This window comes from Argentina silus (assembly GCF_951799395.1).
Source record: "Argentina silus genome assembly, chromosome: 7".
Classification (NCBI taxonomy): Eukaryota; Metazoa; Chordata; class Actinopteri; order Argentiniformes; family Argentinidae; genus Argentina; species Argentina silus.
In genome coordinates this window covers 8,485,358-8,504,641 of record NC_139661.1, presented here as the reverse complement: position 1 = coordinate 8,504,641, position 19,284 = coordinate 8,485,358, and the positions used below count along the sequence as shown (strand labels likewise).

At 43.7% G+C, this 19,284-nt stretch overlaps 1 protein-coding gene across 1 annotated transcript; it reads right to left on the bottom strand.

Moving 5' to 3' along the window:
- On the bottom strand, nt 1–19,265 carry rasal1 (RAS protein activator like 1; the record flags this gene model as incomplete). Its single annotated transcript, XM_083672772.1, has 21 exons — nt 1–155; nt 913–989; nt 1,299–1,419; nt 1,550–1,685; nt 1,897–2,034; nt 3,450–3,622; nt 4,395–4,539; nt 4,999–5,136; nt 5,284–5,476; nt 6,516–6,628; nt 6,868–6,932; nt 9,164–9,317; nt 10,107–10,224; nt 11,701–11,792; nt 11,972–12,112; nt 12,425–12,506; nt 13,857–13,986; nt 16,536–16,597; nt 17,101–17,214; nt 18,655–18,711; nt 19,201–19,265. The coding sequence occupies 21 exons, from the start codon at nt 19,263–19,265 to the stop codon at nt 1–3; spliced, it is 2,469 nt and encodes an 822-aa protein (XP_083528898.1).
- Nucleotides 19,266–19,284: the final 19 nt, after the last annotated feature.

Genomic DNA, 19,284 nt, shown 5'->3' with positions numbered 1-19,284 from the left:
TTAGGGGGTCAGAATGAGACTCGTGCTGGAGGCCTCTTCTATCTCCCGGCGCTGGAAGATGGCATGGGCCTGCTCCAGATCCAGAACCACACCCAGCAGCCGGGCAGCTGCGGCCTGTCTTGGCCTCAAGAGCTGCCTACTACACTCTGCCCCATCTGAGAGAGAGAGAAAGAGAAAGTTAGAAAAAGAGACAGAGAGAGAGAGAGAGAGAGAGAGAGAGAGAGAGCCAATAGAAAGCTTTTTGTTAATCAAGAGTCCAGGGACACTTTTGAGAGCTGCAGTATCTCAAGCCAGTACAGTACAGTATGTCCACTGCTTTAGTTCTGTTGGGAACACTTTATTTTAGTGAACACTTAGGCACTCATTTATAGCTTTGTTTGCCATCTACCTAGCCCCTCAAGACACACACACACACACACACACACACACACACACACACACACACACAATGTTATCAGGGGCAAGGTTGGCCTTGAGGTTAGGCAGGCTAGCCAGTAACCCCAAGGTCGCTGGTACAATCCTCGGATGTGAGCCAGTGGAGGGTTGTTGAAACCACATTTAACTGGCCAGCTACTACATGACTAATAACATGAGAATAAGAAATAAGAAAACACAGAATAAAAATCTAATGAATAGTAATACCCCAGAATTGCCCAATTAGCTAAACACTTTTAGGCCACAAATGAGTGTCTTATAAGTGTTCCCCATTCTAAAGTATTACCGTTCTGTTTTCTACCATCTGACAGTTGAACTTTGTGTGAGTGTAATGTAAGTCATTGCAGTGGTGTTGAGAAATAGTATCATGATATTAATATAAGGTGAATATGTTGCCTTCTCCAGTCCCAGAATACAGCTGCTGTGCTCATTAGAGTGAACCAGTCTGGCCATTAGACACAGCTGACAGAGTCTCACCAGGGAGCAGAGCAGAGTTCAGTGTCTTCTCCTCCTCTATGGTTGTCTGAGCGTTCGGCGTCTCCAGGTACTGTTTCCTGTTAGCACAATGGACAGGGCACAGCATGCTACCTTAACACCATGGTTTTACACACACTGAATGACAACCAGTTGATTACACATTCTACGGATCATGGAGTCTGATCAGAAAACAAATCTTATGTTCAATTAAAACTGGGCTCAACAATCAACACTGATGTCTTCCTGCAGGCAAATATTCTGGAATGACATCAGCAGTAGATATTCCTCGTGTTGCACTGTAGACCCCTTGTGACAAGTAATGGAACTGCACCCTGTTTGGGTACTTTATCATAACCTCCTAATGGTGGAACTCATTCCCCTCTGACCTGAGTTTGTCTCTGCCCTGAAGAAGCTGTTTGTAGATGGTCTGGGTCTCTGCATCTGGATCCAGCGGGTCACTCCAGTCTCCCAGAGTCACTGCAGAGTGAGTACGACTGCAACCTAAAGCTAGAGTAAAAACGGTTGCTTGTGTTAATGGCGATGTAAAAAAAAAAGAAGAAAAAAGCTCTACAGTAGGCTAGTTAAAAATGATACGTGTACAGTTTTTCATAGAACATGTCAGGGTTAGAGAGACTACCAGCACGGTCGGCCTGTAGGCAGCAGGTCCACTTGCCGCTGCGGTACGCTCCCGGGTGGAAGGAGGGTAGCATGCGCTCATTGTAAATACTGGCCTTCCGGATGGCTGACAGCCATTGGTTCAGCTCATTCACATTCTGCAGACAAACCCAGGTTTCAGAGCAGTCCCAGCATGCAATGAGAGCGCATAGAAAAACACCCAGGCTGCCAGTTCATATCGTTCATCATGTATTATATTTTACCGGGCAATTTATTTTTATGAGTACGGGCAACTCAAACATCACAGTACATACAGTATCCGCCATCCCTTAGTGATATAAAGTGATATGGTCCGTGTCTGTACTGTACCTTGCATTGGATGTACATGGTGTGGAGCTGCCCATCGTTGTCCTGGGTGATGACCTGCATCACATGCTGCTGTTGGAAGGCGTTCTCATCAACTCTCTCCACAGCGCACACACACTGGATGGGGATGGAGGAGCGCACCTGCAACATTCACACGCAGACAGCATCAACATACACTCACCAGGGTCAAGGGTTCCTAAGGCTCTTTGTGGGCGAACATGGAAATACAGGTACACACGCTTTGCATCGTTCTTCCAAAAAACTGGCAACCTTTAATGTGGGCGAACTTGATTTTAGGGACTATTGTGCAATGTACGCTGCGTAACGATTTAGCAAAGAAAAGGGTTGAGGAAAGAGAAGAGTGGAGGAGAGATGGAGAAGAAAGGCGATGACGCAAGAGAGCCCCCAAACCCCTGCCCGATCGCTCCGCTCTTCCACCTCGGCTGGCCGCCTGGCACCGCCGCCTCTACGTGGATGCAGCAGTCGCGTTACTCGGTCACGGCTTTTCACTGTCCTGGCGCCCCGCTGGTGGAACTAGCTTCCCACTGCTGTCATGACTGCAGAGTCACTACCTCTCTTCCGCCGTAGATTGAAGACCCATCTCTTCCCCACTACCCCCTTGTACAAGTCTCTCTACTGTAAATAAATTAATTAAGTAAAGTAATTCTTTCTTCTTCTAGCATTGTGACAGCCAATGGCCCCTGGTCCTAGCATAGAGTCAGTCATTTCTTATGATGACTGATAGATAGAGGATGGACATGATTCACTTACTTAGACAAATGTCGCTTTGGATAAAGCCATCAAAAATGTAAATGTAAATGTAAAGAGTGCAGGACGGGAGATACAACATGGCAAAAGGCTGCTTTAATGTGTAAATCAGCCACTTCCACTGGGAGCCCGCCTCACTCAGACGTAGAATGCTAGAACGCAGGGGGGGGGGGGGGGAAGGAAGAGAGGGGATATTGTCCACAGTCTGATTTGCAATATTAGTATGAATATCCACAGCCTTCAATGAACCTAGCCTTTATTCCAGTCACACAAAGGAAGGAGCCGGCTCAAAGAGAACCTTTCACCAGCCTCCTGTAGCTCTCAGCTCAATCTCTCTCTCTCTCTCTCTCTCTCTCTCTCTTTCTCTCTCTCTCTCTCTATCTCTTCTACCGTTCCGCAGCTCATCCCCACATCCTGGGCTGGTTGGGCAAATGAGAGAGGCTCATTATGAAAAGGCTGGGTATCACATGATAATAACCTCTCCACTAATGATGTTTTCATACACAGCGAAACACAAATAAATTAGGGTTGAGGGATGATTAAAATGTTTCCTCTTCTTTGAGGCACTAGGATGACAATCAAACACCATGTGAAGGGCACAGGAGCCAATTCATCATCAGAGGACATTGCACGTTGCAGTTGCCTTGCACTGTAATAATGAATGAGTCACTTTGGTATTTAAGTCTCCCTATCCATCTTTATCTGACAGAACAGAGCAAAGGAATTGTAGTTGATCGGAGCTTTGTCACGGATAGTTTTTTATAGAGAGTGTGAAACCAGGGTCCGACCTGCCAGTCAGGTGTCTTGGCATAGGACAGGGTCTCACTGCTTAGCCAGAAGTAGCGCTTCTTAAAAGCGAAGCGGGACAGAAGCTGGGGGCCCTCGGCCTTGTGCTTCTGGAGGTAACCCTCCTTCACTGTCACTGAGGGCAGGAACACAGCTCTCTGAGGCACCTCAGACACTGCAGAGAGGATGAGATACAGAGAGAAGAGGAGAGAAGGAAGAGGGGGGGGGGGGGGGGGGCGATAGAGGGAAGGTGAAAAAAAACCACAAACAATACATTTGTCAATGTGGACACAAGGTGGAGCTGTAGCAGTTTTGCTGTTGTTGTTGTTGTGAACATTAACAATATTGTTGACTTACAGTGCATTATGTTACTTTTATCATCTCATCATAATTGACTCTGTGGTCAGTCTTGCCTCTCTCTTATCACCCTCACATTCAGAACACCTTCCAACAGGTGGAACAAAAGGAATCCACTCCTGCGTAATGCAACCACCTGAAGCATCAAATGTCAAACTTGGCCTTTGAGGGAAGCCAGTTGGTGAGATGACACATGTAGATTGGAACGTGATATTTCAGATGATATTTAAGATGGATCACAACAACAGGCGTAGTGACACGTGACAATGTGAAAAGGGGCACGGACGCAGTGTGGCGTGTAGGGGTGGCGAGGGCTACACACTCCAACGCCCAGCCCACACCGTTCCCTTGTAGTCCCAGTATCAGCTCCCAGCTGGCTATGAATATTTCACCAGAGGGGCCCATTGTTTCAGTTGATTCTAGTAATAAGTGGTGCTGTCACGCTAGCATCTGGTTAGCACCTGGTTAGCACCTGGTTAGCTCGGAGCCCAGCCAAACTCTGCTGTTGCTGCTGGCTCTATGCTATCACTGATCTCTACAGTTACCTGGTTGTCGTTAGGGAAGTGATGCATTACCAAACTGCCTCTTACCGCTCTCATGGTCAATGTCGATGAGCTTGTCCAGGAAGTCTTTGACCGAGGCCACACTGCAAAGGATGATAGGATGTAGGGGGGTCATCCACTGCTCCTTTCCGTGACCCAGCTGCACACCCAGATTCCCCACACTCTGCACTGCCTGGCACACAGAAACACAGACATGTTCATTCAGCACTCGCACCTGCTGGAACCACAACTTCCCATTTGTGGAATGGAGGACAGGGACTATTGTAACCTGATAGTAAATGACAGTATAATTAGGCTCATTGTGTGCTCTCAGTATCAGGGTGCTCAGACTGTCTCTACCGCTCTCTGAGAGTAAGATCAAACAGGTCTCCGGAGCAGACTTGCTGTGAGCTCCTCTTTGTCCTGCCCACACCTGGCCTAGGGAGCAGAGGAAGCCCCTCTCCACACCACCCTCTGATGCTCTGCTTTGAACCACAGCCTGCTGCACACAGAGGTAAAAATAGACCATTCTCTATAGAGGACCCATAGCAACAGGGTTTCAGCACCACGGACAGCAGTTCGACCATACATAGCTGTTTCACTGTGTGTGACTGTGTGTGTGTGTGTGCGCGCACACATGTGTGCACAATACCTTGGCAAGTAGTAACAGTGTCCTGCTTGTACGTGTATCAGCATGTTGGTCCCTCAGTTGGAAAAGCTTGGGTGTGAGGATAGCAGGGGCAAAGAAACGCAGGAAAAAGAATCCACTGATGGCCAGATACTTCACATCCTAAGGAAAGGGGGAGAGAATGAAAGAGAGATGAATAAAGACACCCCCCCCCAAAAAAATATATTTTCTATATCCAGTATTGCAAACAAACATCAGAGACCCTTCAAAGATGAGTTTGACCCTTGACCCCTGGGGTGTGGGACTGACCTCATTCTCTGGCTCAGGGAACTGCTCCTCCACCCTCTTGTGCAGCTGTTTGAAGGCCACCCTCATGACTGACGGGCACTGAGCCACTGAGCCCACGATGGACTCTATGATGTTGGACAGATAGCCCTGTAGCATCTCCACACTGCTCTCCCGGACCTCAGCCTCAGACACTGCACCTTTAAAGGAGATCCGCCTCAAGAGAGAGAGAGAGAGAGAGAGGGGAAGAGGAATTCTGAATTTCATCGAAATGAATAGTCCACATAACTCTCAGAAACAGGGTCTTTGAGGGACACGCACTGTGTTAGTCTGGTCATACTGATCCTTGACCTAGCAGCATTTCACTCTGTACACTGGTTAAATCAACTCACTACCTTTCAGTCATACTGAGAATTCATCATCTGTAACTCATCCATGTTGTTCATGGTAATTGGTTCTATTTTGCTACTGCCCATCTCCCTTACCTGCTCCATTGCATTGTGGGACCAAAATCAGAAAGGACTTCCTGAATAGTGTGCAGTGAATTCATACTACATGGAAATGAAAATCTAGTATGATCCATGCCATCCTGGCATTTTATACATACTCAATTTCTGTAAATTTTGCAATACTGCAAAATGTTCTAATCTTGCTTGTTCTAAAAACACCTACTAAATAGGTTGCAATACAGTATGAGCATTCAGACACGGCCCCTGACTTAAGTTCTACTCTCTCACTGTGTTGCAATGAAAGTATTATCAGTATTATTTGTTTCAGTATTTTGCTGTGGAAATATCAGGTGAAATGTTGGCAGATATGGTGAGATATCGTTAAAGATGTTATGTCTGGGGAGGTGTGGGATGGTGCAGATATACTGTAGTATCAGGTCAAGTATGGGGAGATGTAGGGAAGGGTCCTGGAGATGGGTGGGTGTCAGAGATAGTCATCTCAGGGGTTTTCTCTCTAGTTGCCAAGCAACCACCTTCCCCCATTTTTACATTCCTTTTTCATTTCTTGATGTCGATGTCTTCTTCTTGATGCACACTGTGAAGGTAGGAGTGTAGAGGCGGAGGGGAGGCTTCTGTGATGGCTCTCCATTTTGGCCGTTTTTGATATGAATGTTTGTTCATGTTCAAATTAACCAACACCTACACTATATGAACTCTGTGGCTCTTTTGTAGCCTACTCAGATGCATGTCTGTTTTTTAGCCATTAAAAATGGACATTTATATGATTTTTACAAAGACAATGTTTACCTGGTTCGGTTCAGGTCAATTTTACAGGGGTCCAGCTCAATGTACTTCTTCTCATCAAAGATGCGGTTAATGATGGGCTTCAGCACCTCGTGCAGGTACAACATCCCCACAGCCTGCCAGTGCACAATACAACATGTTTAAAACCTTTATACAAAGCCATTTCCATGGCACCCCTTTTTAATGTATCCAGCCACTACATACAGCTACTGTGGTAATTCAGGCACAACAGTGTTGTTGTTTAGTGAGTGCTTTGAGGGGGTCGAGGAGAATGTCAGACAACAAGTGCTTACAGTCAGAACGGAATAAACACTGGGGCAGCAGTTGGAAAAATCGACAGGATTATCACACAAACCTTCATGAACTGCTCCATGGCTTTAGAGGCGAGGGAGTTGGAACGAAACAGGGTGTTTGGATCCGCTGTTAGAAGGATACAAGGAAGAGAAAACTCTTTCAACAGTTGATATTTGTGATACTCAAGATATGACATATAGTATGTGTTGTATATTCCAGTGGCCATCATATTTTTGATTAACGTTTATATGAAATACTGTACAGACAACATCAATAGGTTAAATAGCATGAACTATATATTGTTGTTGGGCTACTTGGACTAGACTAATCTCCAGGTTTAATTGGGATGGCGACGACCTCCAGTGAACCTCTGTGCTAGCCAGCTACAGTACCTTAATCCATACAGCCATGGTGATGACCTTGTTGTCAGGCAGACTGTTTTGGTTTTGTAGGTCTAAAAGGTCATATGTGAGTAGAAACTGGGGAAGAAGTGCTCTTTCATGACAGGTCAAAATGATTTATGTTAGTTAGACACTACCAGGGACTATAGTATAGAAAATAGAACTATGTCTTGTTGTTCTACTTTTCCCACATACCCCCGTTTTAATGTCTCACTGCTCCCCAGAGTCTATTTTGATCTTATGATCAACCAGCTCCCTTTTTGGATCGTGTGGAGTTGCTATGGAAACTTAGGCACTTTGCTTGTTATCTCAAACCACACTAACAAAACCCACAGACCAACAGAACTCCATGTGAATTAGCCAGGGGGATGCAGGTGGGGGACACAAAAACATAATTAATAAACACCCAGAACTTGTGAAATGACTGTAAGAGTGAATAATTGGCATAGGACTGATAAATATAGTGCTGGCGGGTGTGTGCCGCCCACACAGACCATGGCTGCTGCGATTAGTGAGCAAGCGTCAAATCAGAGTTAAATACCAGCAACGCTTAGAGCCTCTATGGGATACGGAGGAACACGAGCAGGTGAGCAGCTGGGCTCCCGTTCACTCTGACACTAACACAAAGCTTACACTCAGAGCTTACACATGCAGTCTTCGCTGTTGATGGATTCGAAGGCAGGCTGATTATTAAACTATCCTGAAAATATGATTAGTGTGGGAAATACAGCTGTTGGCTAAAATTGTGACAGCTACATTGCATTTACATGTGTTTACATGTGAATTACTATTTGTGTTTGTGAGCCAAAGGAATTGCCTTGATCAATTGCTATCACTTTACTGATATAGAAGAATGGGCACACCTAGCCAGCATCCTGTTAAATTAAATTAACCGGCATCCTATTAAATCACCATGAACTCTTATCACCTTTTTTCTCCTAGGTGTTTCTCCTTGGTGTTTCCATGACATTTGAATGTTTCATAGATGTGTGTATAGTCATATTATATCTTATTTTAACATGTTTTTTTACGAGTAGTATTCTGATGTTATTTTCATTATTGTGTGATTTTATGAGTTTCTGTCCAGTATTTTGCTATGTGTCTTTAATAACTCTCCACGGGAATTCAGCCAAATCAGTTCAAGGTCAATCAGTTTATTACAATGGTCAATTGGAATGGAAATGATGTAGCACCGTTAGCTCCATACCCAGCTAAATATCTGTGGAGAACACTGTTTATGAATTGAATACTATCGTTGTTTTAGAATTTGCCAAACGATCTTCTCCATTTGATAAAGGCCCTTTGATGTTTTCTGTAGAAATTCCATTTGGTCGGGGATGGTATAAAAATGTTTTCAGAAGTTTGCTTCGAGGAGATTATGTTTAATTGATTTTCTAGAACCATCGACTACAACAGTATGTTTTATCTGTTCTGTGTTTACATTTTTGATTGTATGACTTGAATTAAGCTGGTTATCTTACACTAACCCTTGTCTAAATAAATCTCCTCAATTGATGATTCATTTGTCAGAAAACGCAACAGATGAATCTGTATGCTAGGATAATCTGCTAGAACTGTGCTTTGACCCGGTTAAGCCTGAAAATGAAAACGTATATTCAGTTAGTTTTCATTATATTTGGTGAGTGGACGCAAGTAGGGAGTCTATGAACCATCCTTTGCTCTATTGGAGTCAGATCAAACTTGTTCACTAACTATTCTACACTCCCTTGGTCAATCTAAGATTTGGAATAGCCCACTTCAGTACCACTGTGTGTTTACAGCTGCTATGGGGCCTTTGGTTTACTGCATCAAAGAATCTCAGTGGTCACTTGACTATGGCTATAATTAACCGCTCAGGGCATCACAAAGGGAGGCAGTACTCCCACAAAACTAAAATCATTTCATTGAATTGACAACTTCATAATATTATGCTACTCCCCGCTCAGTGGCTCTTACACGTGTGGTTGACCTCCCGGGTGTTGAGGTCATCCAGGAAGGGCCCCACCAGGCCTTGACCCAGGTAGATCTTGACCAGCGTCATGGCCACATCCTGCCGGCTCTCCACTGTGGTCACCTCCTCCAGCATGGTGAGTGGAGTGTTGTCTTCCACCTGTGGTTAGAGGGTAGAACTGACATCGGGGTGACAGGATCCTGTGTTTGTTTATCAAGAAGAAGGTGGCATATTCTAAGTAAATGGAAGGAAATGCATTTGTATTTGTGCAGATGCACCATACCATATCTAACCCTAACCCTAACCCTAACCCTAACCCATAGAAATGGCCTAATCACTAAATGTAGCCTGGGTTAAAGGGAGGTGCCATGTGATATACACTCACCGAACACTTTATTAGGAACACCTGTACACCTTCTCATGGTGGAGGTGGTGTAATGGTGTGGGGAATGTTTTCTTGGCACACTTTGGGTCCGTTAATACCAATCAATCATCGCTTGAATGCCACAGCCTATTTGAGTATTGTTGCTGACCATGTGCATCCCTTCATGGCCACAATTTACCCATCTTCTAATGGATACTTCCAGCATGATAATGCACCATGTCACAAAGCAAAAGTCGTCTCAAATTGGTTTCATGAACATGACAATGAGTTCAGTGTTCTTCAGTGGCCTTCCCAGTCACCGGATCTGAATCCAATAGAACACCTTTGGGATGTGGTAGAACGGGAGATTCACATCTTGAAAGTGAACCTGAAAAATCTGAAGGAATTGCGTGATGCAATCATGTCATCATGGACCAGAATCTCAAAGGAATGTTTCCAACATCTTGTGGAATCAATGCCACGAAGAATTGAGGCTGAGAGCAAAGGGAGGCCCTACCCAGTATTAGTATAGTGTTCCTAATAAAGTGTTCAGTGTGTGTTTGTGGCAGCCCAGTGATGCTGACCTCTGCAGGAGAGATGACTGACTCCACCAGCAGATCAATGAGAGGCTGGTAGTACATGGAGGGCAGGATACGGTCCTCTACCAGACGCACCTTTAAACGCAGTGCGCCCAGCTTACCCCTGTGGACAGAGAGACAGAGAGACAGAGAGACAGAGAGACAGACAGACAGACAGACAGACAGACAGACAGACAGACAGACAGACAGAGAGGCCTCAGAGACATCAGATTGAGCACACAAGTTGGTATTAGCCAAAGGAAGTGTGTGTAGTGCTCTGAGGTGCATGGCTCCCACAGAGCAGCGCAATACCAAGTGAATGTTCAATAATTGGGGATATATTAGGCCCCACAGTGTGATACATGCGGGGTATGATATGCATGTGTGCGTTTGATAGCTTGTTCCAGCTTTTTCCTTTCCCAAGCCATGTTGAGGATGACAGAGCTCCCTTCTAACTGTACAGCATCATCCCCCTAAATAAAGCTGTGACTCACACACACTAATGAACCTCCTGGTATAGCTTCCCATCCACACTGTGTTTGTTTGGCTATCACAGTTTCCCTTGTTCTAATATTATCACAAACAGATGCCAGCAGAGCCCTTGTTATATACCTCTGAAAAAGCACAGAGAGGGAATAAGCTGCTTTTTGCAATAATCTCTATGGTGTTCTCTAGACCTGTAACTTATGCGCAATAGGATGACGTTTAGTTGACAGACTTACAATGTAACCCCTCAGACATCACATCACATTTATTCACGTTTGTTTTAGTTTAGTATCTCTGTTTCTATGTTTGTCCTGTATTCTTTGTGGATATCACTGTATGGCTGAACCTCTGAACAAATACAAAATAATTAACACCTCACAGACACAGGACAACACCAGACAAACAACTCTGGCATCAATGCTGGCCTCTGACATTAAAGAGAGATGGGGAGCCGGGAGGATGCATTCTCGAGCCATGCAAAAAGTCAAAAGCAATGGCCAAGTCTCATGGATTGGAAGGATTCTCTTACTTCGATTGCCTCTCTCTTTCTCTTCCCCCCTCTCTCAGTGGGGTGTTAAAGGCTGCTATTGGGTGTATGATGGCGCCCCCCGTGGCAGACGTCTTTGTTTCGTCCTCCCGAAACCAACGTTGTTTTTTATCTATTATATTCTTAGTTTGCACCCTAAATGCAAAGTTCTAGACTGACAAACTGTTTCTATCCACAGGCCATCAGGCTTGTGAACAAGTTCCCTCACAAAGCCCTCCCCCTCCCACCCCCCACATCACTTGCATTACTTGACTGATTACTTGGCTGCTGTGACTTCACTACTGTTTGCACTACAAATACCTCATGCAATTTGCAACAATGCATAAGCGCACTTTATAACTTTATAACTGTGATCCACCAGGTGCAATATAGAATTTGTATATGTATATATGGAACTAGTTTTTTAATCTGCTTCTTTAGTTTAGTCTATACTGTTGTGTTAGGGGGGAAGTAAGATTTGTGTGGTGTAACTGTCTGTTTACTGTGCATATGACTAATAAGTATATATACTGTGCATATGACTAATAAGTATATACACACCCACACCCACAAATTCACAGTCCTTACCCAGCATCGTCCTCGTTGTTTCCCAAGGGTAGCAAACGAAACCAACCCTGCAACAGATGTGTCTTGTGCAGACAAGCAAAAGGGATTTCCACCTGTGCAGACAATTCAACAGCCAAGCATAACATCAGACCCCCACACCACAGTATAGCAGCTTCAATCAAATATCATATTCATAATTCTGCATAAATTATATACTGTGAATCCTCACAGTATAACTCTATGTCTGTTCAGTCCATAGTAGTATCAACCATTGGGAACATAAGGTCTTCACCTTTCCTAGGAAGTCATTCTTTCCCACCATGTCCCAGTCCCAGACCTCCAGAGTGACGGTCCCTCCCTCGGTCAGCTCCCCCGTCTCCAGTTCCAGCTCCAGAGTCTCACCCCAGTGCGGAAAGCGTGTCTTCTTAATGATCTGACACACACACACACACACACACACACACACACACACACACACACACACACACACACACACACACACACCCGCAAAAAAACCTGAGGTTATGAGGTTATTTGTTTAAGGATAGTAAATAAGGTTAAACAGTTAGGCAACATTTCACATTCATCAAGCTTGTCACCACTGGGTGTACTGTACATCCACACACACGTCATCACTTCTCTAGTCTCTGGTTGTACATCCACATGTCAATACAGTATTTATCTGACCCATGTCCCTCCTCCCTCCTCCCTCCTCCCTCCTCCCTCCTCCCTCCTGCCTCCTCACCGAAGTCTCGGCACTGTGGCTGTTGAAGAGAATTCTGGCAAACGGGTCGGAGGTTCCAGAGATGTCTCTTGGTGCTAGGTCTCTATGAGGTCAACAAACAAAGAGTCTTGTCAATCCCCTTAGGATCATGAGCGGCCCCCTGCCCCCATCACCTGTTATGACACTGGAATTACCAAACGGAATAAGGGGGGGTGACAGGTGAACATTTTACATTAATCTACAATTGACCTTATTCTGTCAGATCTTAAGTAACATCCATCTTAACCTGTTTGAGCAGCGGGAGGGAGAGCCCTGATGGACATGCTCATTAACACCTAGCCAGAGGGTGTAAGGGAGTCCAGGCCTGCCCACGCCCACACGTGGGGGAGTAGAGTGAGATAGTGAGAGAGTGACTCAGACCGAGCAGGACAGGAGGAGGCATGCTGGGTGACAAAGCATGAGCACAGAGACAGTAATGTCGCCACTGGTGTCTTCTTGGGCCTGCTGTGTCTCCAGGTCCAGTCTTTGACTGATGACCTCTCAGAAAGAAGCTCTGCTCTGTTTATGCTGACCTTTCACCATTGGGATAATCATGTTTCTGTCTGCTGACATTAAGACTGTACTAGTCTCGTTCCCAGACTGTACACAATAGCCTGGGGACAAGGTTAAGGTTGTACTAAAATACTAGGATGTAACACAAATCCCTCCCAAGATTAAGTAATGAGATACTAGCCAGTTCCATTCAAACAAGCTCTGATAAAACCACCATGCTATGCTGTATCTTTCGACAGAGATAGCTGTATCTATTGCACCATTGAACAAAAAGAAAGCATTGTCAGGTGCTCCACTTCCAAAAGAGAAAGAAAGTTGCTTCATCCCATTATCTAAGTGTCTGGAACAATGTGATCATTGTGCTTGGTTATGAGGCTGCCTGACAAACCTTTAGTGTGGAAATACTGTTAGGTTTTTTGGTAGAAAAGAAACCCAACTGATTCCCATAATCCCATTATTGCAAAGTTATGGCAGTGCTGAGAACAGGCCAGATCGGGTAGGAAGCCATCCTCTGGAGGGTCTTGAGCACTGCATTGCCACTGATTGCTCAAACCCTGCAGAAAGAGCGATGTTGGATAGCTGCCATGCTCATAGTGCTCAGTCTCCATCCTGTTAGCGATGCCCTCTCGGGGACCTCTCTGCCTCTCATTTTTTAATGGGTTTCTGTTGCACATTCCTTTCTCGAAATGAGCTTATCCTGCTGTAAGGTTGCTGCTCTCTGTGACTTGGCTTTGTCTGCTGCCACTTCAACAGGTGCTCCCAAGATCAACAAACACAATCTCCTCTAGGACATCTATCGATCCCAAGAATCAAGACACCAATAACAACGGCCAAATGGAAGACGTTCATTAACTAATCTTTTTGGGTTCCAAAATAAGTGGCATGTACACTTTACAATTACCTGGCCTCTATGACGTGACAGCGCAGGCCTATTCTCTTGGGATCTCTCAGGAGCTCCAGGCCCAGGTGGATCTCCCCCTGGATCTCCTCATCTGGGTCCACCCTGGTCAGGTTCATCCAGGAATCTAGCCCTGACAACGGGAAACATGTCAATACACATGATGAGGCATTTTGTGAAGTCTGGTGGTGAAATGTTAGAGCAGCCAGTGTACCAATTACAGATGTCTAGTGTTACCTTATGGGCAATGTTCCCTCTAAGCTGCGCGCCTGTGCAATCGCGCACTGCTCGCACATTCTCAGCGCACAAGAAAATCTATGCAGCGCATAAAATAAAATTCACCATAAACGTATTAATTAATATCTAATATTAGACCTAATCTAATCTAATTAATTAGACCAATAATGTGTTTTTTGTACCATTTTTCAATGTAACACAGTGAGTGACAGGTGTCCAGCAAATGATACGATACGGTTTACTTACGCTACGCAGCCAATCATAGCATTGATAGTGCTTGCATATGTGCCCTGCCCATACGCACCATGCAGGTTAGCGAGCTAACAACAATGCGGCGGAGTTAACCCATTTGTGCCGGATGCTGCGCTACGCACATTTGAATTTGCCGCCAGTTGCTGCGTAGCGCAGCATATTTGTGCTACATTTCAAGCTTCCAGTGCAGATTGTGAAAGAGGATTTAGTTTAATGAATCATATCAAAACAGCATCCAGAAATCGTCTTGAAGTGGCACATTTGGACCAGCTGATGCGCATAAAGTCAAAGCAAGAAGCAGACGAAGCCATCAACCTGGACAAAGTGTACAACCATTGAAGTGAGAAGGACAGACGTGAAAAATAAGGTAAAATTAAAGTCAAAATGTGTGCATATTCTAGTGACATTTATTAAGATTTTTTATTTATGGATATTAATCATTAAATGCTGTTACTACTAGATAATTTATGGGTAGTAGAAATGCTAATAAAAAAACTGTGTAATTAGATATTTTACAGACAAAGAGTTACAGGAATTTACACTGTATCACAAGCTACAGCACATGTCATTGAGCAAAATGTGAATGTTTTAATGTGAACAAAATGTTATGTCTAAAAGGTGTATATGTCTCATTTTTTTCCAGAACAGGACCCTCAGCCAGGCCACAACTGGACCACAGCCAGGCCAAAGCAGGACTCTTCCCATGGCCAAAGCAGGACTCTCACATATAACATATAACATACTATACATCTCATGAACAACAAGATTTTTGTCTTTTTCATTTTAAGTGGGCCAAATCGCTTATATTAAAAGTAAACTAATGAAAATTGCTGCTGTAATTTGATTCTTTTAATAAGCCATGTAACTTGCTATGATCCAAGGTTTTGAACAGGTGTGATACTGGTGTGTGGCCACAGCGTGCACATCTGATGTTGCTCACAGTGGTCCTCAGTGTGCTCAGGGAGCTTGTGTGTATGCCCAGACACATGAAAAATTAGAGGGAACATTGCTTATGGGTAGTGCATAAGTTTGTTGGCAGTTTGGTATTGTGAAAATACTGTTATGCCTTGAACACATAAGTAAGACCCTGCAAACATTTCTGATACTGTACATGTCAAAACACAAGACACAGTTTGTTTCATTTAAGATAATATGGGGATTGCTAACATTTCTGAGAGTGATACAAGGAGGCGAGAGTTCAGTTTCAAAACCAACAGAGGAGAGAATTCCCAAGGTCCTATGAGGGAGTAGTTAACTCAGTGGCAACATGTTGTAGTGAATCATAGGACTCCATCTAGAAGGCAGAATGTTCACAGGGAAAAGGCACTGGTACAGTATGACACCAGTATCATATTTGCTGTTAGAGACAAAATACATGCACAAAGTAGCAATGTAATTCTAACTTTGCGTGGGTTTTATTTTTTTTAATATATATATATATATTTTTTTTTAAATGGTTGTTGCCATGGTTCAGAGAAAGCTCTGTAAAACATATTAGCTACTAGATATTGTAACTTATGAAAAAGCCACTAAAGCAGAAGCAGGTGTGATATGGTAGAGGCTGCCTGTTTGAAAAGCATTTGGCCGCTTCCCACAAGCTACGGTGCTGTGGAGTGTCAGACAAAAGGACAGCTGTGCTGCACACAATAAATGATCTTGGAGTTGTCACAGACTGTCACTCTGGTCTGGGGAGCAATCCTGGTAACTAATCTGACCATGTAAGAACCATTGCTTCTCTGTATAATCTCTGTCTAGAGAGAGGGAAGCTGCCAGGTTCATAGAGAGAACTCATAAAGAAGAATAGAGGTGAACAGTCCATGATCAAATGAACAAGCAAACAAGTGAGTAGCAAACTAATCTATAAATCAAACCATGGGTGTGTGAGAACATGCTGAGAAGATTTCCCAGAAAGTGAACCTAAAAAAGGAACATCTCCTTAATCACTGAGACCTACATGGCTGGGCCGTACCAAGAGTCATGGGAACCCTTCTTTGATGACCCTTTGATGACCCTTTGATGACCCTTTGCTCTTTCTGCTTGCCCTCTAACATGGCATACGTAGATAGGCAGTCTCAGTTAGATAGATACAGCTATCTGAGGTGAAAATATCAAATCTATACTAAATAATATAACAGAATAATATATGGAATAATAGAATCTGCGGAAAGTAGTTTTACTGCAGTGCTACAATACCTTTAGCCGGGGTCCCAATGGCTTCTTTGCTCAGTGATATCTTTCCAATAACGTCGTCATGGCTTGCGGGGAGAGAGAGAGGGAGAGAGGGGAGGGAGAATTTTTTATATTGTGTCATTATTAAAAAATAAAGAACTTAAGAAGGGGTATTGATTATGACTAATAAATATCAGAGGAGAGTTTGTTCAACATAACGCTGGGAGAATATAGCCACAGGTTCTCGATTATGATAAGAAGGAAAAGAGGTAGCCTTTCATTTCTCAATCTGTGATACCATCTGCATGTTGATGTTGGTTTATTCAAAGCCTACAGGTTTTTCCAAAACAATCATATACAGTATGTCTCTTGACCCAGTCTCTAAATCATGGTCTGCTTCACAAGCCAACCCAAACATTATCCTCTCTGAAGTTACAAAACAATGACCTGTCCAATTAGCATACTGTTCTTAACCGTTAATATCATTCAGACATCTAGTTTTACCCCAAAAGACCACAGAAATCAATCAATCTGACTGGGAGATGGGATAGAAAACAGTCTCTCTGACAGCTGCGGAGGGCAGTCTTACCCGATGGTGTCCTCATCCATGACATAGAAGGACAGAGAGTGGAACCCCATTGGCAGGTGTAATGTGTACTCTTCACCCCAGAAAGGGTTGAGATTCTTCCACACTGTAGCTGTCCTGCAAGGGAAGGTTTCAAATGGGTACCATAGTCAAACTAGGACCATACCCTCACACAATAACCTATGGGCTTTATATCCTATTCATACTAGTACACCCTATCATTGTCATGTTGTGTCAGTAACAATATAATGTGATATCATGAAGCAAATATTGTCATGTGCTGAAGGCAATCTAATACAGAATAATATTGCAATGGCTTCAAAAGGCAGTGTAGCATTGACACAAGTATAAAATGATGTAGAATCATTTTCATTAACCCTTTTCTTACTATGAAATACGAAAGCCCTTGACATTGCCTGGACATTGGACAAACTTGCTGTCTACACACATATCCCATTAAGGATGAGGACATGACATGTGCAACATCTCATCTCATTTCATCTAATGGGAAGAGGTCTAGTTTCATCTGTAAAATGCATCATTTTATCAAAATGAGACCTCTGCTTTTCCAGATACCATTACCACACAGCAGGATCAAACTGCCAAGAGCACACAGTCAGTGAGTCAGTATGCTGATAACCAGGGAACATGATGCATGATGCAGATCTGCACACTCAAACTGGGCTCGTTACGTGAGAGCTAACAGCAGGAGGGTAAATGAACGCATGTTATCGTCCGCAGAAAAACAACCATGTGTAAGTTAGTATGATTTACAATAACAAACTGTGCCTTGGATGTGTGTGCATCCCATTTATAACGAGGTGTCAGGATTTCGCCGGATTGATTTCATTTGATAAACCAGGTAAAGTATGAGAACAAAGTGGGAGGTAGTGACCCAGCGAGTCACACAGAGAGGAGTCAACATTCTCAGCAAAACAACATGTGAAACTTATGGAACTATCATGCCAGTGATGAACAGCCAACCAGTGAACATCGACCTGTATGAACACTTAACCCCCCTACCACCATTGGCCTTCCTTTTCCCTGCCTAGAATGGGAGCTCCCTGCAATAATTTATGCCCCCTCTCCATGGTTACCTGCTGGTGTCTTAAAGGCCAGCCCTGTATCAGGTTCTCAGTGTTTGGGGGGCTCATGCTGTGAGCACATCCCTGATCACACACCCTCAACTTTTGATTGCCTGTTTATAACAGTGAGGGGCACCCAAAGCCAAATGACCTAAAGAGTATAAGTATGTAAGTCGCTTTGGATAAAGGCGTCTGCTAAATGCCATAAATGTAATGTAAATGTAGTACAGTAGTTCCTGTTCCATTCTCAATGGATAAAGCTGTTGAAGACAAGTCGCAGCACTTGTTGCAGTTGCCGTTGCAAATTGCAGAGGAATCTGAGGATGTAGGTCTGGGGATATCTTATACAGTTTCCCTTGAACTGACACAAACATTTGTCCTTACATTTACTTGTCCATACATTTAGATCATAACAATTACACAGACTGATACTGAGTGATTAATTATGTGATACATGAAATGGGATACTCACCTGGCCACAACTTCATTGTCAACTTTAACAATGCAGTATGGGTCACTAGTCCCAGAACTTAAAAGGTTAAGAAATAAGATGTTAGTATAGACCTTGGCAGGCAATGAATGACAAATGAAACAACACTATTTGCTCCACATGTGATTCGATGAGCACATCATTCTTTGAAAACGTGGAAGCAATCTGGAAGCTACTTATCAAGTCAAATTCCACTGTAATTGCTGTTTTATGAAGTATTTATACATTATGAAAGCATGTACACTGCCAAACCTTCATCTACTACCACAATATATTTGTGTTTACCATATTGGTTTTGCGAATCAAAACATCTGTGGGGATAAAAGGAACCAAAAACCACATCACAGATTTGATCAGTTTTACTTTTACAACAAAGTGTATCTCATGTTGTCTTGCCCTGAAACAAGTTTACAGTCAGTGCGTATTTCACATCAGAGGAATAACTATAACTATATGAATGAGCAAATAAGAGTACGTGGAGCAGCCTGTTGCATGATCAATAAAGACATAACAGGCTACTGTACTTACACATCTTTGGCTGGTAGGTTCCTACCCTCGACAATACGGAAATATAGAGAAGTATTTTTTGCCATTTTTGATAGAAGATAATGG